This window comes from Oryctolagus cuniculus, chromosome 18, assembly GCF_051225735.1.
Source record: "Oryctolagus cuniculus isolate XC-2025 breed Fujian yellow rabbit chromosome 18, ASM5122573v1, whole genome shotgun sequence".
In the NCBI taxonomy this organism is placed as follows: domain Eukaryota; kingdom Metazoa; phylum Chordata; class Mammalia; order Lagomorpha; family Leporidae; genus Oryctolagus; species Oryctolagus cuniculus.
In genome coordinates this window covers 67,727,236-67,742,057 of record NC_142884.1, presented here as the reverse complement: position 1 = coordinate 67,742,057, position 14,822 = coordinate 67,727,236, and the positions used below count along the sequence as shown (strand labels likewise).

Here is a 14,822-nt window from a genome sequence, read left to right as displayed (position 1 = left end):
TGTCCTTGTGGGCTGAGCCTAGGCAAGCGGGCCGAAGCCGCCCAGGCGGGAGAGCCCACGGCCCTGTGGCTGCCCGAGCTCTGCCTTCTCTGTGGACACCCTCTTCGACTCCCACCCCACAGCCCAGGGTCCCCTCCTGCAGTGGCTGTGGGTGTCTGTGGGCGTGGGCACCTGTGTGTGGCGGAAGCGGTGAGGGCGGGCAGCAGATGGCTGTGAGGTTGTCCCTCTGCCTGATCTGCTGGGGTGGTTGCCATGGCAGAGGGAGAGCAGATGGCCGGGCTGGGGAGGCCTCTTGACCACACCCTTGTCCCTGCCCACCCAGGCTGGCAGACGGGAGCTGGTAGCCCAGCAGCTGGGCTTTGTCCCTGAGGACGGGATCCCCCTTGCCCGTGTCCTCCTCCCTCAGCCCTCTTCTCCCCAGTCCCCATTGCCTCCAGCAGGCTGCCCCCAGCACACACACCCTGGGCGGTCTGTGATGGGGCGGGGCGGGGGAGGGCGCAGGCAGTGGGAGATGCAGGCTACTCCGCACGTACCTTGTGGCCCCTGCAGCCTTGGGCCTTGGGTGTTGGTGCTGCCCTGCAGGTGCCTCTGCGCTCAGTGATTGTCCCCGTAGGCAAGCAGTGAGCACGCTGAGGATTCTGGGGCCACTCCTCTGGTCTGTTCCTTGGAAGCCCCTGAAGGGAAAAGGGAGGAGCCGGGGTGGGGGGCGGGGCTGGGATCTAGGATGCACCTGGCAGCCCCTCACACAGCCCAGGCAGAGTCACTACCTTGACAACACAGGAGCAGCCCCCTTGGTCAGTCCGCCCTTGAGAGCCCAGAATGGGAAAGGCTGCTGTGGCTGACAGCTTCAGCCCCACCCTGAGAGCTCCTGGGCTGCTGGTGCTGGGGACCTACCTGAGTCTCAGGGCAGGGTTAGGGTTGTGAGCTCTGCCGCTTCCCGGCTGTGTGACCTGGGGGAGGCGCTGCCCTCTCTGAGCCTCTGGCTAGTGGTAGTTCTATCCTGGTCCCCAGGGCAGCAGCAAGAACTCAGTGAATTTGGGGTGTCTGGCCTGTGTGTGACAGCTGGGCTCACCCCTTGTCTGAGCCATGCACAGGGTACGCTCCCTGGCCCAGGTTTTGAGCTGGTCGCCGTGAGTGACCAGCTGAGCCGAGAGGCAGCAGCTCCGTGTGGCCCTCCGGAGACATCACTTCTTCCTGTCCCTGGGGCTGGCAGCCCTCGCCTCCGGCCTCAGGAAATCCTTCCCTGCTGCTGCTTCCAGGGCCGCTGTCAGCTGACCCGTCCAGCCCACCCTGTGGTGCTGCCGGGAAGGCTGAGACTTCAGGACGTTGGAACGGGGCTGGTGGCCGCGCGGTGTCCGTGCCAGTCCTTTTCGGCCGGTTCTCTCACTAAGCATTTTCCCGCGTGATTCTGAATTGGTCTTTGGAAGTGGCCGTCTTCCTTGCTGCGAGGCATTCCACTGGGTGGCTGGTTCGTCCAGCCAGTCTCCTGGAGCCGGGCACTTGCCTGTGTCTCCCCGTGCCTGGCTGTTCTGAACGCCACAGTGGACGTGCTTGGGCACCCAGGGAGAGCAGCTGCTGTGTGCAGTGTCTGTGTTGAAGCCAGGCCCTGGCCCAGGCTCTTCTCTCCACTCAGCAGCCTCTTGCCCAGTGGACACTGGAGTGGACAAAGGAGAGCCAGTGTCCTGGGTGCTGCTCCACCGGGTGCTGTCCCCTGCACTAACGGCTCTTCCAGGCCCCGGGTTGGTGACATCTCCCTGTAGCCCATGAGCTCATCTTTAGTCTGGAGGTGCCAGGCCTAACAGGGATGACTGACAGCTGTCAAGGACAGGGCTGATGCCAGGCCATGCTCCCGTCTTCTCCCTCCATCCCCAATCCCCCTCCCAGCTCCTCCTGCAGGGCCTGCTGTGTGTGTGTGTGTGTGTGTGTGTGTGTACCTTTCCCCAAGCGAGGGCAGCCTCAGTGCCTTACCCAGGACAGCCCTGCCCACCACAGCCACCTCGGAGACCCCACCCAATTTCTAAATAGTTACTGTACGCACTCCTCATCACCAGGGTAACTTCGGTGGGTGCAGGTGTTGCTGCCCCCAGCGCTGGTCAGCTGCCCGTCCTTGCTGAGTCCCAAGTGTGATGGGGTGTTTGACTTGGCCGGGAGCGGGGAGTGCCGCTGTCCCCAGTGTGCCTTCCCGCTGCAGGGTAGTCATGGTGGGCTCCCGTCTGGCAGCCGCGCCTCCCCTGCCTGGCTGCCAGCCCTGCCAGTTCTGTGCCGGGGAGTGTGTGTGGTGAGGCAAGGGCTGGTCAGATGGGGCTGCTGCTGGAACTCACTTTGCAGGGTTGCTTGGGCGTGAAATGAGCAAGTGGCTGCAGAGCACGCGGCGGGTGGGGTGCGCTGCATCTCCCCCCATTTAGCCCCTCCAACAAAGTGGGATGTAGGTCCTGGGGCCTTGTTTCCAAAGCGGAAATGCCATTCTGGGAGGCACAGGCTGGGGTGGGGGGGAGGGAGTTTAAGTGGAAAAGCAGCAAATTTTTGAAATGCCTCTGCCTGAGCCGGTTCCCCTCCCCCGCCGCCACGCCCACACCAGCAGCCCCACCCCCAGATGCCACTTTAATCTAGCTCCAGAGAGAGGGAGGGAGAGGGGGGTCTCCCATTCCCTGCCAGCCGCCGCCTCTGCTCTGCTCCCTCCCCTCTCCCGCCCCCAGCTAGGGCTCCGTGGGGACCAGCCCCCTGTGGGCCAGGCATCTTGTGGCCCTGCCCCTCCCTGCGCAGGCCTGCTGCTGCCAGTGGCCTGGTTTCACCCCTCCCCGAAGAAGCCCGGAGGACTGCCTTCTGCCTGGGGTTGGTCCTGCAGGCTCAGACCTGCTCTCTGAGACCTGAGGGGTTAGGGACTGGACGGGGCACAGCCATGGGGACAAGCAGGAGGGGTGTTCCAGGCAGTGCTCCCAGAGAGCTGGCGCCTCTGCAGTGGGGAGTGGGCTGCTCTGAGGCTGCCAGGCGCCAGCTGCTTGTCCCACGGGGTCCTGGCTCTGGGGAGATGCAGATGGGTGGGTTTTCTAGAGGGGCGGGACCCAGGAATATTTCTAGGAAGCGCACTGGAGGGGCTGTGAGTAGCTGGATCTGGGCTCCCCGGCCCAGAGTCTTCATTTTACAGTTGGTGGCGTCCGGCAGGGGCCTGGTCCATCCAGCCTGGGCGCCAGGTGCCTGGTGGACACTGTAGGTGCACCTGGGCTCGTGTGCTTGTGAGAAGCCATGTGTGAGAATTCTCTGCAGGCTGCAGCTGCCTCACCTGCACTGGGAGGAGCCCAGGACTGTTGGCTTTTTTTTTTTTTTTAAATAAAATGTGTACTTATTTTTGGGGAAGGCAGAGGGCTCCTGTCTGCTGGTTCACTCTGGAAAGAGCTACAACAGCCCAGGCGAGGCCAGGCAGGAGCCAGGAGCTGGGAACTCCAGCTGGAACAGAAGTAGAGCAGCCAGGACTCCAGTATGAGACGCAGGTGTCCCAAGCTGCACTGGAGTGTTGACTGTTGGGATGCTGTCGGGTCTGGAGCAGTTCCCCTAGATCTCCCTGCAGAGCACCGTGCATCCCCGGACTGTGTGCAGGGACTGCAGCACCCTGGTTCTGCTGCATGGAGTGACTGTCAGCAGCCTGCAGCCAAGCTGCCAGACAGGACTCAGGAGAGCCGAGGCTCTGAGCTCCTGTTCTTTGGTGCCAGGGCCTTTGGCGAGAACCAGATGAGCCCTGACACTTCTGCCTCACGGGACAATGCGGGGGTGGAGATGTGGTATGTGAAAAGCCTCCTTGGGGACCTTAGCCTGTAGGCTAGTCCACGCTCCCTACAGACTGGGGCACGCCCCCTCCCCGTTTCCCTACAGATTCAGATCTGAGTGGATGACCCAGTGGAAACGCGAATGCCCAGTGCTGGTGGGCGTGGAAGGCGGAAGTCTACCTGAGTTCGGTCTCTGGAGAGGAAAGGGGGTTTGTAGGGCTTTCGGTGTGCCGGCGGAGAGAGCAATCTGGGCAGTCTTCCCAGAAGAGGAGGCGTTTGCGCGAGCCTTGCCGGCGAAGGCGGCGGCGCCGCGCTCTTGGAGGAAAAGGGGTATCCCACGCAGTAGGCTTGAAGCCGGCACCGCGCTGGATCCCGGAGCCGGGGGGACCGGGGTGGGAGGCAGTCCCACTGGGCGGGCGCGTGTCCGCGCGCTCCCGCGCCCCGGGGCCGGCGGCTCATTTGCATGGAGAGCCTCGGCGGCCAATGGGCGCGCGCGGCTGGGCATGCCGGGAGCCGGGCTGGGCCGCGGCGGCGGGCGGAGCGAGGTGCGACCGGCGCTGGGCGGCTGAGGCGGGACCGGGGCCGGGGCCGGAGCGGGGGTGGCTGTGGCGCGCTCGAAGCCCGGAGAGCGCGCTGCCCCGGCGGTCGGCGTGCGCCCCCGCGGAGAGCCGGGCCCCCGGCCAGCGGGGCACCATGAACTACCTGGTGAGTCCGCTCGCGGCGGGCGGGAAGGGGTTAAACAAGTGGCATTTCCTGCCGGACCTGCGGGTCCTGGGAACCGAGGGCGGGGGCGCGCCCGCGGCGGGACCGGGCGGGCGGCGGGAGCCGGCAGGACCGTTCCTGCCTCTGGGAGAGTTGCTGGCTGGAGGCCCGCTGTCCCCCTGCCGGCCGCCGCCTGCCTGGTGACCTTGGGCCTCTGAGCCGGCCTTGGAGCCTCGCCGTCCTCGGCTGCGAGGAGGGGTCGAGGTCCCTGGAGGTGACCGTGCTTCCAGGCCGGGTGGTGGCCCGTCCGCCCTTGTGGGAGTGGGGCTGCCCACCGCCCCCGGCGAGGGGTTGATGGCCGGGCGAGCAAGTGCGCGGCGTCGGCGGGAAGTGGGCGCTGCTGGAGCGCCGTCCGGGTCGGTTAATGATTCACTCCGGCCCGCCGGCGCTGGATTCCGGGAGCGGGCGGGTGCTCCTCGGCCTTTCCCTCCCCTGGTTGCCAGACGGGTGTAAGAGCTGGGGACGGGCGCCCGGGCCGGCCCGCAGGCCCGCAGAAGCGGTCCCGTTGCAGCACTGACGTGGGAGCCTTGGGGTCCCTGTTGGGGATCCGCCGGCCCGACAGCTCTCAGAGCTGGGTAGTCGGTTTTGGCTTGGGCAGCCCGGGCTCCACGGTCCACGCCGATTCGGAGAAGGGGCGGGGCGCGAGTGTAGGTCTGGCAGCGGCAGTCCCTGTCCCCGCCGCGAGGCCCCCGTGTCGCTTTGAAGAGCCCTTGATTTCCTCTCCCCGCACCCTTACCTGAGGACAGGTGGGGGTCGGGGCCTGGCGTGGCTGTGGCTTTGATCACCTTTGCAGAACAGCCCTGGGACGTGACCATCTTGCTGGGATGGGTCCCCACCCGCGCTGCTAGGTGGGCGGGCAGAGGGCTGGCACACGGGGGAGAGCCGGTGTGGGGACTGGAGACCCGAGGCCGCAGCACAGGTGGGGCCTGTAGGGAGAGGAGCTGCCGCACCGGCACCCACCTCCTGCTTGCCCTGGCCAGGGAAGGAGCCCAGAGAAGCCGAGCCGGGCAGGGCAGCCCCAGGTTATGCCAGGAAAACCACCTCCTGTTGGGTGAAGGAGGGCGGGAGCCTCTGGCCACTGCTGTTTGTGTTGGACAGGAGTGTGAGTGCTGTGGGCTGGCACCGTCCCACCAGGCCTGCACAAGGACAGCGCCACTAGCGGGTCCTCTCTGTCAGGAAGGGCCCCGGAGGTGGCCGCTCCTGATCTGTGGCTGGCATGGATAGGAGCAGAGGCACGCAGAGCAACAGGGCCTTGTCCTCAGAGGACACGGTGTCCAGGTGGACAGCAGGTGGTCCCCTCCCGGGTGGACAGTGCCTTGTCCTCAGAGGACACGGTGTCCAGGTGGACAGCAGGTGGTCCCCCCCCCCCCCGAGCCCCGCCCTCCGTCAGGCACTTGTTGGTGTATGATCCCTGGGGAGAGCTCTTCACTCCCTCCCACCTCCAGGTGAGGAGTGGGCCCAGGTGTCTTCACCTGGGTGGAAGGAGTTTCAGGGGCAGAGGGGCAGGGCTCCATGTACTAGTGCGTTGCAAAATTACGATTTGGGAACTGGTGCTGTAGGTAGTAGGTTAAGCCTCTGCCCATGGTGCTGGTGTACCACATGGGCACCAGTTCCTGTCCCAGCTGCTCCTCTAACGATCCAGCTCTCTGCTGTGGCCTGGGAACAGAACAGAAGTGGCCCAAGTCCTTGGGCCCCTGCACCCACCTGGGAGACCCAGAAGAAGCTCCTAGCTTCAGATCAGCCCAGCTCTGGCTGTTGCAGCTATTTGGGGAGTGAACCAGAGATGGAAGACCTCTCTCTCTGTATCTTTCCCTCTCTAACTCTGCCTCTGAAATTAATAAATCTTTTAAAAATTGGGATTTTGGTACTTCTTTTTAGGCTAGAAAAGCTCACTTCTTGTGGCATTTTGTCCCCCTCTGTTCCAGTAAGGTGGGTGGTGCTTTGTTACGGGCTGTGGAGAGTCATCATTTAGCTCTGGAGAGTGACAGAGTTTCAGGGACTTCAGGTGTCAGGATGGAGTTGTAGGGAGTGAGGTTCCCACTGACCCCTCTTCCTCTGGCCCAGGACCCCTCCGTAACTAAGCTAGGGGCTGGGGCTGTCCCTGAGCATCAGCCTCACTGTGTGGACTTGAGCCAGCCTGCTCAAGAGAGTCTTGTGATTCCTCCCAGCAGGGCCCGAAGGCCAGGGAAGGGGAGCAGGGGTGCAGGCCGGGCGGGGGGCTGCCACCTGTGCCCCTGTCCAGAGTGGTGCTGGGGCTGCCGTTGCCGTGTTTGCAGCAGAAGCCCCCCCCCCAAGCCATTTCTCTGCCCAGCCTCTTGGGGACAGTGCCTGGGACTCCTGGACAGGAGGGGAGCCTGTGGCTGGCCCTGGACACAGAGGCGTCTCTGTAGCTGCAGCAGCCAAGGCCAGGCTCTGGCTCTGTGCTTGTGCAGGTGGCTTTCCCCCCGCCCAGTGCGGAAGACCCGCACCCTGTCCCTGCTTCTCCCCCAGCCTCACACTCCTGAGAGAGCAGGTAGGAACTGGCTCTGGCCACGTGGCTCATGTAGGCCCTTGTTCCCTGCCAGCTGAGCCTGGTGGGCTGTTCCCAGTGTTCCACCCAGGACATTGGGCAGAGCAGGGAGCAGGCGCCATTCCTCCAGCCGCACCCAGCCTTGGGGCAGGGTGAGGTAGACGCTTAGGACCCTGAGCGGCAGGTGTGTGGCTGCTGGCCCCTCCAGGTATAGGCTGGGGCAGGAAGGGGGGGGGGGGGTTGGGGATACAGCACGCTCCCTGGGCCTCTGTTCATTGGCTACCAGGGGCTCTTTGGGACAAGCAAACAGAATTCCCCAGAAGTAAACTTGGCCCACATTTGCCATCGTTTGGGGTATGAAGGGAGCCAGTGTTTCCTGAGTTCCTGTTGCCTGCGGCTCTGCACTTGGGCTGGGGGGGGGGGGGGCAGTGGAGGGCTCGGCAAGGTCTTCGAAATTTCCACTACGTTCAGCTCCGTTTTATCTCATGGCCCCAGATCCTCCTCTGACCTAGTAAAGTACCTGTTTTATGCTCTGGGTTCCCTACCGTGAGTTGGAGGTAATCCTAGTTAGCTCATCACAGGGTCATTTTGGGGGTTAAACAAGGTGATCACCGCGCGTGAGGGAGCTCTGCCTCTGGCGTGCAGTCTGTGTGCTTTTCTGGTTTCTTGTGAACCTGTCAGTTGTGTCACTTTTGTCATTCCTTGTTCCCCTCCCCCCAGCCAGGGAAGAGACCTGAAGGGGCCCGGGATCCCTCCCTGCCAGCTTGGACTGGGCGAGCTGATGGGCCCCACTGTGTCACGCTCTCTCTCGGCCCTGAGAAGCTGACTCCTCTCTCCAAGCTGGGCACGACACAGGGTCCCTGTGATCTTCCACAGTCCGTCCCCAGCTCCCACCTTGGGCTGGGTTGTGGGTACTGAGAACACATTTGTCCAGTGCATAAATGTAGGACAGACACAGAGCCAGGCCTGGCCGAGGGGGCTGTGGTCAGTGTGGCCTGGGATGACCCTGCTCTTAGGGAACTGCTGGGGGCCTTCCCCTCAGGCAGCCAGGGAGGCTGGTTGGAGAGGAGGCCTCGCAGCGTGTCCTCCCTTCTCTTAGCACTCCCGGCGACCAGCTTGCACTGTCCCCCAGAGCTGAAGTTTAGAGACGCCCACAGATTGCCCAGGACTTCCAGAAGAGCTGGTGGGGCCGAGGAGGAGACCTGAACACTGAATGGCTGAGTGCAGTCTCCCTCTGCTGCTCACGTCTGAGGCCTGGAGTCTGGCCCGCTGGCAGGTCCTGGAGACACAGTGAGGAGCAGCCTCAGGGCCGGGCAGAGCCCAGGGCAGTCCTGTTGGCTGGGGCTGGTGGAGGAGTGCTGGCATCAGGCTGGGAGTTCTCTGTTCCCGCCCTCTGGGATGAGTGAGAAGACACCTGCTGCTGATGTGCCCTGTGCCAGCCCTGGTGTGTGGGTGCCCAAGGGCCCCAGGCCGGTGGCATCAGGAGGCATGAATTGGGCGGCAACAACACACAGTGGTCAGTACTGTGAGATGAGGGCAAGGGGCAGCAGGTATACCCTGCGAGGGACACAGACGCCTTCCTAGAGGGCCACAATGTGTAAGGTGCCCAGAGACTAGTCAGGTCAGTCAGCAGCCTTTGGTGCTCTGGACACGGGCGGTCAGTGGCGTCCACTTGGACCGGCAATTAATTGTTCCTTAGCAGTGCACCCCTACAGGATCTCAGTTGTGCCCTGTGAGCTTGGGACATGAGTACTGATTGGCCCAGCTCGGCTTGCCCAGCTGTGAGGGAGTCCAGTGAGCGTCCACATACAGGGTTCTGGGGGAATTCCATGTCCAGAGCAGGAATGCTTGGAGTGGTGTGGGCTTCGCCCTTGTCTGGTCAGGGGGAGTCGCCATTGTGATGGCGTGTATTGAGCCACACACGCATCGTTCCATGGAGCTGCGTGGCTGGCCCCTGCTCGTAGCCCGGCTCCCCTCCATCCTGTCTGCTGCTCCGACGCCCGGGTTCCTGCCCTTCCTCTGCCCTTCCACTCCTCCCTGGTGTGAGTTACCCAAAGTGTCACCTCCTTGGGGAGGCTTCCAGAAGTCAGTGGAGACGGATGTTGTGGTGCGACTGATGAAGGCACCCCACTCAGGGTGCCTGGTTTGTGTGCTGGCTACTCCACGCTTCCAGTCCAGTGTGTGCCTAGGAAGGCTGCGGATGGTAGCCCAAGTACTGGGGCCCCTGCCACACATGTGGGGAGACCTGGAAGAGTTCCCTGCTCCTCATTTTGGCCTGGCCTACCCCTGGCTAATGCAGGTGTTTGGGGGAGTGAATTGGTAGATTAAAGATGTGTTATTTGAGAAGCAGAGGTTGAGACGGAGACACGGAGAGCTCACATCCACTGGTTGAATTCCCGAGTGGGGAATGGCTGAGGCTGAGCTAGAGCAAAGCCTGGAGCCTGAAACTGGGTACAGGTCTCCCGCATGGGTGGCGGCAACCCAGTGACTTCAGTCATCATTGTAGCCTCCCAGGGTCTGGAGGAAGCTGGAGTCAGGAACCAGAGCCGGCTGCTGAACCCTCCAAAGTGGGAGGCTTAACCAGAATCTTAACCACTAAACACCCAACCCTCAAGTTATCCTTTTAAAAAAAAAAAATGTATTATAAAAGCAGGGTTACAGAGAGAGGGAGAAAAACCTGGGGGAGGCGGTGGGGGAGAGGGGGAAGAGGCATCTTCCATCCCCAGGTGGATTCCCCGAATGGCTGGGACTAGGCAAAGCCAGGAGCCTGGAATTCCATCTGGGTCTCCCACATGAGTGGCAGAGGCCCAAGCACTCGGGCCATCTTGAGCTGCTTTCCCAGGCCCGTTAGCAGGGAGCCAGATTGGAAGTAAGTAGCTGGTACTTGAACCAGCATTCACACGTGATGCCGGCGTTGCAGGCAGTAGCTTAACCTACTGTGCCACAATGCTGGCTCTTCAAGTTATCCTGTAATTCTGTTTTGCCATAGATTTTTTTTTTTAATTTATTTGAAAGAGTTACAGAGAGATGTAGAGCCAGAGAGAGAGGGAGGTCTTCCATCCGCTGGTTCACTCCCCAAATGACTACAACTGCCACAGCTGCGCCAATCCGAGCCAGGAGCCAGGAGCTTCTTCCAGGTCTCCCCCATGAATACAGGGGCCCAAGGACTTGGGCCATTTTCCTCTGCTATCCCAGGCCATAGCAGAGAGCTGGATCAGAAGTGAAGCAGCCAAGACTTGAACTGGCGCCCATATGGAATGCCGGCACTGCAGGCTGGGGCTTTAACCCACTGCGCCACTGTGCCAGCCTCAGCCATAGATTTAAAAAAAAAAAAAAAAACAATTATTTTTTTGAAAGGTAGAGTTACAGAGAGGCAGAGAGAGAGAGAGAGGGAGAGGGAGAGGGAGGTCTGCCATCCACTGGTTCACTCTTCAAATGACCACAACGGCCAGAGTGGAGCTCCTCCAAAGCCAGGAGCCAGGAGCTTCTTCCAGGTCTCCCATGTGAGTGCAGGGGCCCAAGGAGTTGGGCCCCCTTCTACTGCTATCCTAGGTCATAGCAGAGAGCTGGGCTGGAAGTAGAGCAGCCAAGACTCAAACTGGTGCCCATATGGGATGCTGGCACTGCAGGCTGGGGCTTTAAACCACTGTACCACAGCGCTGGTCCCCCAGCCATAGATTTTTGAAAGACTCTCCTGTAGCTGAGAGTGCTTTGGAAAGTTCATGCAAAATTGAATTAAAAGATAAGTTTATCGGGCGCCAGGTTCTAGTCCCAGTTGCCCCTCTTCCAGTCCAGCTCCCTGCTGTGGCCCCGGAAGGCAGTGGAGGATGGCCCAAGTGCTTGTACCCTGCACCTGCATGGGAGACCAGGAGGAAGCACCTGGCTCCTGGCTTCGGATCGGCACAGCGCGCTGGTGGTAGCAGCCATTTGGGGGGTGAAACAACGGAAGGAAGGGAAGGAAGACCTTTCTCTCTTTCTCTCTCTCTCACTGTCTAACTCTGTCTGTCAAATAAAAAAAAAAAAAGATAAGTTTATTTTGGTGTGAAAAATTTTTGAAATCCATGTATAATATTTTCATAATATGCATTTCCATGAACTTTTTGAAGAAAACACATATCTGTAAGGAGGCTTTAAGTATTTGGAAAAATGAGAATTTTTGGCAAGCTCTTTTTTTTTTTTAAGATTTATTTATTTATTTGAAAGGCAGAGATATATATAGAGAAAGAGAGGGACAGATCTTCCATCTGCTGGTTCATTCGCCATATGGCCACAGTAGTCGGGGCTGGGCCAGGCTGAAGCCAGAAGCGAGGAGCTACTTCCGGGTCTCTCACATGGGTATGGGGACCCAAGTACTTGGGTCACCTTCCACTGCTTTCCTAGGTGCATTAGCAGGGAGTGGATCGGAAGGGGAACAGCCAGGACTTGAACCAGACCCATATGGGATGCTAGCACTGCAGGCAGAAGCTTGACTTTCTATGCTACGGCGCCGGCCCCGGCGAGCTCTTAGAAGCTCATGGCTGGGCCGGCGCCGCGGCTCACTAGGCTAATCCTCCGCCTAGCGGCGCCGGCACACCGGGTTCTAGTCCCGGTCGGGGCGCTGGATTCTGTCCCGGTTGCCCCTCTTCCAGGCCAGCCCTCTGCTGTGGCCAGGGAGTGCAGTGGAGGATGGCCCAGGTGCTTGGGCCCTGCACCCCATGGGAGACCAGGAAAAGCACCTGGCTCCTGGCTCCTGCCATCAGATCAGCGCCGGCCGCAGCGGCCATTGGAGGGTGAACCAACGGCAAAAGGAAGACCTTTCTCTCTGTCTCTCTCTCTCACTGTCCACTCTGCCTGTCAAAAAAAAAAAAAAAAAAAAAAAAGAAGCTCATGGCTGTATGTGCAGTGTGTGCGTGCAAGTGCAGAACCTTGTCCCATGTTATTTTTGAAAGCTCACTTTTTTCTTATCATAGCGAATTATTGCTTTGGTGTGTCTGCCCTACTGCAGTGTAAGCCGCATGCTGACAAGGCCCTTGTTGAGCTAGGCTTTTGCTCTCTGGAGGATCCTGGCCAGGATCAGGAGTCAGGTGAATCTTTTGTTAAACAGGGGGACCATCCTATGAAACTAGGACTGTCCCCTTACCAGAGAGGTGCAGGGGTTTGCCCAGGGGCACAGAGCAATGGGCCCTGGTGCAGATATTGGCTGCTACTTAATGACTTGAGAGAGAAGAAAGGATTAGCTTGACCCAGGGGGAGCAGCTGGGGAGGCAGAGTGGCCAAAGGGGCGGATGCTCGGTCAGCTGGAGCTGTTTGGTTGGCTGGACACCAACAGTGCGCGGGACTTGAGCTGGTGGCGGGGGGAGGCTGCCTGAGGCCCTGGGTGGGGACATGCCAGCTGACGCAAGCGCGGAGCTCCTGGTGCCAGGCGCCTGGTGCCACGTGCCCAGCCCCGAGGTGCTTCCCAGCCTGGCTCCAGCTGCCCCAGACTATACAGTTGCAGTCTGCTGGCCGCCTTGGACGGCTTCAGCTCTGTGAGCTCATGTCCTGAGCTCACACCATGACTGACGGGGTCGGGGCTGGTTGCCCTGAGAGGTCCTGGTAGTTCACCTGGGCCAGCCCCCCCGCTGACCTTGCCTCAGGAGTCCTCCAGCCTCCCTGGGGGCCAGCCTTGCTGCAGGGGCCTCTCTGCCTTTCCTGAGTTGCCCTCCCAAGTGGTGAGGGGCCTCCGAAAGGCAGGTCCCCTTTCTGCACCCCACCCCCTCTGACGCGCTGGAGGGGATTTTCCTGTGACTCACTCTGCTGGCACTTCCTGTGGTCACTGGGGCAGGGGCTGGGGGGACCCAGCAGACTGTGCTGTGTTCTAGGGTCACTAGGGGAGGACGGGCCGGGTGTCCCGCCCCTGGACGGGATGTGATTCCCCGAGACAGGCTGCGGACCATATTTGGGAAATTTGCTTTCCTTGCTGGCAGCCTGGGGACGGGCGTCGTGCGCCCTGGTGGGCTGCAGGGCAGCAGCCCCCTGCCTGGTCCTCCTCAGGGCTCTGCTCTGGGTCGCCGCAGCACAGCCACTGTTGTCCGTGCTCCCTCGAAGCTTAGGAGGCGGGCCACTCTATTCTTTTTCAGGATGTGAGTTTTTTCAGCCTTAAAGCAAGAAATATTCATTAACTACAAATGGAAAAATTCGGCAAAACAGGAAGAGAAATTATCTCCCATTGTCTCAGATATGAACAGTGCTGTTCAGACCCTCTCCCCACTTAAAAATTTCAGGTGCTTTTTGTTGTTTTAAAATTTATTTACTTATTTCCAAGTTAGAGTTACACAGAGTTGGGAGGGGAGAGAGGGAGGAAGGGAGGGAGAGAGGTATCTTCCATACACTGGTTCACTCCCCAGATGGCCAGGCCAAAGCCAGGAGCCAGGAACCTCTTCCAGGTCTCCCATATGGGTGGCAGGGGCCCAAGCGCTTAGACCATCTTCCACTGCTTTTCCCAGGCCATTAGCAGGGAGCTGGATCTGAAGTGAAGCAGCCAGGACTCAAACCAGCATCCATATGGGATGCCGGCACTGCAGATGTGGCTTTACCCACTACACCACAGCACCAGCCCCGTCAGGCAGTGTTTTTGAGGCCTCATTGATACTTCTGTGCCTTCTTGTGTTGCGGTCGTGTGGGTGGTGGTGTAGGAACTAGCAGTTCCCACCTCGTGCGTGGTGGTGTTCATTCTGGGGCTGCGCTGAGTCTGCCTGGGCTGTGCTTGGCCTGGCTCCTCCCTTGGACCTTGCGCCCTCGACTGCCACCTCTCTGCCTCTGGCCCTTTCTAGGGTCTTTCTGAGCAGCTCTGGTAAAGTGAGCCCTGGCCCAGGACTCCTGGGGCACGCAGGTGGCAGCTCCTGGGACTGGGAATACCTGCTGCCTGCCCAGCGCTTCTCGTCTGTGCTTCTCTGCCTCGGTTCCCTCTCTCAGAAGCACCCGCTGTGCTCGTGCAGTGTGTCTGGAATCTGTCCCTGGATAAATGCCTTTGAAATACATCAGCTTGTTTTGTAGACGATCATAACATTGACAAGAAGACCGGCGATCTCCGGTCTGATGCTCTGACTCAGGAGTCCTTCGCCTGTCCCGGGCCGCGCAGGGTGCAGGGAGTGACGGACAAGCACAGGCACCTTTGAGCTCGGTGCTGTCGAGGTCAGGTGGGGCCGCTGGGCCACATAGCAGAGGGGCTGTCGAGGGGCTTCCCCGAGCTCTCAGCCTCCTTCATGTAGGCCCTGACCATTTACCTTCCCCTCTCGTGAACTCTTCATCTTTGTGAGTTTCCCTGATGGTGTTCCTGTCTTGTTCTTGTCTTTTCCTTGTTGATTTGTAGGCATCCCTCCGAATCCTAGGGCAGTCACTGTTATTTGTACTAGAGTTGTACCTTTTGCATTTAGACCTATGGTTGCCCTTTGTTTGAAATATGTCCCAATTGAGCTGTCTCCACGGGGCGGTGTGTGCAGCACCGTCTGTGCGTGGGGCTCTCTTGAGTTCCGCCGCAGTCCGCTGGTCCCTGTGCCTGGAGTTGTGGCATGTGCTGCCTTGTGGGGCAGGGCCCCGATGCCTTTTCATCTTCGAGATTAACCTTCTAATCCATGAGCCTTTGTTCCTCCATGTAGTTCTAGAAAGATTTTCTCCCCTTTGCTCAAATTCCTTTAAAAAATAAAATCCTGCTGGCCTTTTTACTGTAATTGTAATTTGTTTACAGTAGTCTGATGTAAACTGCAGGAGATGTATTCCAAGATTTCCCATATATACTATATGTAGTATGCATACCTGTGATAATTTTTTTT

The 14,822-nt window shown here is 60.0% G+C and overlaps 1 protein-coding gene across 6 annotated transcripts in view; it reads left to right on the top strand.

The window, feature by feature from the left end:
• BCAR1 (BCAR1 scaffold protein, Cas family member) overlaps positions 1 to 14,822 on the top strand; it is a 35,768-nt gene that overhangs the window by 6,905 nt on the left and 14,041 nt on the right. Inside the window, exon 1 of one of the 6 annotated variants that reach the window (XM_008257620.5) lies at positions 4,103 to 4,466. The exons of 3 other annotated variants lie outside the window; for them this stretch is intronic. In XM_008257620.5, coding sequence (XP_008255842.4) covers positions 4,245 to 4,466 — 222 coding nt within the window. In that variant the 5' untranslated portion in view covers positions 4,103 to 4,244. Of the gene's footprint in view, positions 1 to 4,102; positions 4,467 to 14,822 lie in introns of those variants that run through there. 2 more of the 6 variants (XM_089320482.1, XM_017342365.4) reach the window with 2 other exon arrangements.